We start from the raw sequence: 4,625 nt of genomic DNA, 5'->3' as shown, positions 1-4,625 counted from the left end.
AGCTGCTGGCCTGTTTTACCAAGCATTGAGGAACTCCATGCATGTTTAACTTTGACAGAAGGTACAAAACAGGGACAAGAGGGGCATTGGAAGCAGATGGACTATTGTCAGGACCCTGGAGGAGGGCGTGGAGGCTCCATCCTGACAACACAAGGTGAGGGCTTCGGTTGGGATGGGAGGGGAGGAGTGGAGCAGAAATGGGGCTGGATTTGGGGCTGGCGGGAAAGACCAGGTGGAAGAAAGGGAGGCTGAGAACAATGTGGGTGACAGATAGACGTCAGTATGCAATGTTGGCAACGAACACTGGGATCCCTTGAACATAGGTCCCATTGGCGGTTTGAATGACCTGTAAAACAGCTGAGCCACCCAGAGCCCTAAACCCGATGCAGGGATAGATCATCAACATGGGCTCCGGGGCATTAGCTTCAGGGCCAGAGGCAGGGGGTGGCTCCTGATGCCCCACCTCAGGATGGGCCACATCAGGGTCAGGGCCTTCCTGCACAGTTCCAGGGACAGGAGCTGTTTCAGGAAAAGAGAAGGCTGAGGTCTGCCTGATTTCCGGTTCCCCCTGATGGCCTGGCTCTCCATGGTGGTGCAGTTGGATGTCCATGTCTGGTCCCAGCAAGCCTTCTGCCCCCTGTCCCTGGCCAGCATTCCTGCGGGCCCCACGCCCTCTGCCACGGCCTCGCCCTGCCAGCCGGCTTCCTCCCCTCCGCCGGCCTCTCTCTGCAGGAGGAGCTGACTCTGTGCGAGCTGGGGGCTCCCATCTCAAGGGTTTCACGTAAGCAATGGGTTTTGTGGGTTGGACTGGCTCTGCGTGGCTCTCCGTGGACTGGACTTCCACGGAGTCTTCAGGGTCCACAACAGAGCAGCCTGGCTCTGTAGGACGCCCACCTGAGGCAAAAAGAGAAGCAGAGTGTGAGGAGAGTGAGCACGGGCTGCTCAGGAAGCCTTCGGGGAAGGGAGATGAGGTGAGGGGTTGAGGGAGGGCTCATGGGAACCCCGGCAAACAGAATGAGGGTCAGCAGAGGCCTGCAAGGTGAGCCCTCAGGAGTTCTGTCTGCCCAGGGGCCTACAGTGCTTTCCATGAGCTTTCCATTGCAAGTCCTTGCAACAACCTTGTCAGTCGAATATTATGATCTCCATTTTGCTAATGAATAAATGAGTCTACAGTTCCCTAGAGAGATCGAATTGGAATAAAAATGGCATGCTTCCTGCCCTCACTGAGGTTCAACTTCAGTAGGAGAGACAAACAGAACACCAAAAAATGAATGATGCTAATGAGCGACCAGTTAGGAGGTGAAGGGTGTCACAAGCGAGGTGGGTCTGGATCCAGAATGCCTGGGCTGTATTCCCAGGCAGCTTAATTTACCTGGGCATCAGTTCCCTTTTTCATAAACTGGTATAATAACATGCCGACCCCTAGGTCCTTACAAGAACTGAGTTACTATAAGTGAAATGCTTACATTAGTATCTAGTTCCAGCAAGCATCTTAACATGTATTGAGAAGGAGATGATCAAAAAGTCTTGCTGGAGGAGATGACATAAGCTGGGTCATCAAGGATGATGGGTGGGATTTGCAAGGCAAAGGCAGGAGAGGATTAGTAGGGATAGCAGGGAGGAAGAGGATTACAGGGAACAGAGGGGCATGGGGTAGTTGCATGGCTCCCAGGAGGAAAAAAGCCTATGGTGGCTATAGGATAGCTTAGCCGGGAGGGGAGGTGTTCAGGCAGATACAATATTGAGCAATGGAACAGAATGGGAAGCCTAGGACTAGACAAATTTCTATAGAAATTTTATCAGTGAAAGAGTAGGCATTTAAGATCATGTAAAGATTCTTCCCTGGGAAACCTGCTTAGAAAGAGTCCCACGAAACTCACAGCTGGTGTTGCCCCCCCCTTTTTTTTTTTTCCTTTTTTGTGAGGGAGTCTCACTCTGTTGCCCAGGCTGGAGTGCAGTGGCCCCATCTCGGCTCCCTGCAACCTCTGTCACCTGGGTTCAGGTGATTCTTCTGCCTCAGCCTCCCAAATAGCTGGGATTACAGGCACCCACCACCATGCCTGGATTTTTTTTTGTTTTTTTTTTTTTTTTTTAGTAGAGACAGGGTTTCACCATGTTGGACAGGCTGGTTTTGAACTCCTAACTTCAAGTGATCTGCCCCCCTCGGCCTCCCAAAGTGCTGGGATTACAGGCATGAGCCACCATACCCACCCTCTTATTGCCCAATTTGAAAGCCCAAACATATGAATGCTGTGGAACTCAATCAGCTAGCCCTACCCATGGGCTTGGAGCTGGCATCAGCTTCTTCCTGGGTCTGATTTTATTTAAAACATAAGCAACAATCAGAGATCACCAAACATCAGAGGTAAAGCTCTAACACTAGAGACAGAACAATAACACAGGAAAAACCAACTGGGAGAAAATAGTTTATGCCACAAATGAGACTTTCTAAAAATATCTGTAATTAATATCCCCAGAGAGATAGAAGGAATTTTACCCATAAATTAATTATAGAATACTTAAAAAAATAAATACTCAGAGAAAATAGGGCTTTTGAACTTACAATTATGAGAGAAGAAACAAAAATTACCACGGAAATTTGAGAATGAAGTTGAGAAGATCTCTCAGAAAAGAAAGCAAAAATCAAAAATGATGGAAAGAAGGATAAAATACAAGAAAATTAGAGACATATTGTCACTGAGACATATCACCATAAAATTTCAGAGTGCTGATGACAAAGAGAAGATTCTAAAAGATTCCAGAGAGAGGGAGAAAGAGCAAGAAAGGAAAGGTCACATGGAAAGGGCTAGGATTCAACAAGTCTCAAAAATCAGACGTCTCAAAAGCAGCAGTTAAATCTAGAAAATAACAGAAAATGTCCTCGAAATTTCAAGGGAAATGGATTTCCCACCTAAAATTTCATATCCAACCAAAGTTTCACTTAAGAATCAGGGAGGATAGAATGAACATGTTTCAGACAAGCAAGATCTTAAATAATTTCCTTTCAATGGATGCTTTATTGTTTTGCATCTATCAAACTAGACAAGATTAAAAGATTTAGGACACTCAGTGTATGATGGAGAAGAATTCGGCAATAGCCATAAAATTCCAATTCCTACAGAAAAGAACAAGGTGGAAGTACAGATCTATCATAGATGAAGATGTAGTGTGAGGACTTGCTCCACTACAGAGAAACAGTACAACAAGAAAAAAAAAAAGACACCAGATTTGGGAAATGGGATACAATTATAAAAAGGGAAAGTAATTTCCCAGATGATGTGGAAGCTGGGAGCTGACTTACAGCGAACAGCCCAGGTTGAAGCAGGCTGTGAGAAGGTGAAAACAGAGAACACTTGATTGAGTTTGAATTTAAACAATTGGGTAAGAATTGGAGAATGAACTAGTGATAAGTAAGCCCATAGTAACACCAGGTTAAGTATTAAGTTCTGGAAAATTCAAGTTATGCAAGAAGTGGAAAGTAATCCTCCTAATATTCTCTCCCCTTCTGGGCTGTGGGGGAGGGACAGAGGGTGTGTGTCCTGGGGTGTGTGTGGCATGACACTTGGGTAATTAGTGGTGGTGGCAATGTGTAAACTACAGCTAAATAAATATCCCTCTACCCTAGAGGGAAGACCATAATTAAACTCTAAATGAAAAAAGAAATAGCAGTAGTGTAAGCATGTTATTTAAAGAATAGGAAAGAATGCTGAAAGAATTGGCTACACAGATGGAGGTGGTGTTCCCAAAGGTGTGGGAGACTGAGAAGGAGCAGGAGCTGCTACATTTCATAGCATGCCACATTTGCCTCTCTAAGTTCTGTAAGTCAGTAAAAACCCAGAAAAACATTAACAAGAGGGTGGCAGACGTTTGATGTACCTTGATTAGGGGCCATGTAGCGCAGTCGCTTTGAACGCCTTGGTTCCTCCATGAGGAATCTGCGGGAGGGGGTGGGGAGAAAAACACATCAGTAGAGTTAAACCACAGCCTCATTTCCTGAGCGCCAGGCAGCGATGCAGACCCCCACCACACAACCTCCTCCAGGGCCTACAATGCCCACAGGCCTCCGAGCGCTTGGCTACTTGGGCACCGACCGAGCCCACGGTGCCACCCAAGAGGACCGTGTGAAGGTGGGGATTGGGGTCGGGGGGTGTGGTTGTGGGAGACTTCCTTCCACACCTTAAATGTGTTTCCGAGGGGACGCTAGTAGCCAGCAGGGATTGGCCTACAGGAGGTTCAATTTATCCCCGTTCCTACAGGCAAAGCTAGGAGAGGGGAGACTAAAGTAGGCCTTTTGGAGGCATGATTCCTCATCAGGGGAAGAAGGAAGGAAGGTGGGGACAGAGAACGGATTTAGGAAGACAGGGGTAAGAAGGCAGGGTGTGGCCATGGCCTTTCTAGGGGAATGAGGATTCTGTCCCCAACTGCACCCATCCAGCCCTATTCACCCCTCAGGGACACCCACACACACACCTGATCTTCCTAGAGCTCGCCCCGGAGATCTTAAAATTAGGAGACTTCGAAGGAGAGAGGTCAAAGGAGCTGGAGGTGTCAACAGGTTCACGGCTATAGCTCTGAACTCGTCCTACCCTAGGCAGGCGGGCAGGCGGGCAGGCGGGCAGGCGGGC

The 4,625-nt window shown here is 47.8% G+C and overlaps 1 protein-coding gene across 1 annotated transcript; it reads right to left on the bottom strand.

The window, feature by feature from the left end:
- Nucleotides 1-277: 277 nt before the first annotated feature.
- On the bottom strand, nt 278-3,928 carry LOC112617606 (proline-rich protein 20A-like). Its single transcript, XM_025374327.1, has 2 exons — nt 3,878-3,928; nt 278-901 (listed from the first exon to the last, which is right to left on the bottom strand). The coding sequence occupies exons 1-2, from the start codon at nt 3,926-3,928 to the stop codon at nt 278-280; spliced, it is 675 nt and encodes a 224-aa protein (XP_025230112.1).
- Between the last annotated feature and the right edge of the window lie 697 nt (nt 3,929-4,625).

Source organism: Theropithecus gelada, unplaced genomic scaffold, assembly GCF_003255815.1.
Source record: "Theropithecus gelada isolate Dixy unplaced genomic scaffold, Tgel_1.0 HiC_scaffold_276, whole genome shotgun sequence".
NCBI lineage: Eukaryota > Metazoa > Chordata > Mammalia > Primates > Cercopithecidae > Theropithecus > Theropithecus gelada.
Note: the sequence above shows the minus strand (reverse complement) of the source record. Positions and strands in the feature narration are given on the sequence as shown.

Bases quoted from the DNA above. Each gene is read 5' to 3' on its own strand.
- LOC112617606 (XM_025374327.1), bottom strand. From the start codon at position 3,928: ATGGAGGAACCAAGGCGTTCAAAGCGACTGCGCTACATGGCCCCTAAT. The intron at 902-3,877 runs GGTACATCAAAC...GCTTCTCTTTTT, and splicing joins GCTACATGGCCCCTAATCAA to GCCTCAGGTGGGCGTCCTAC.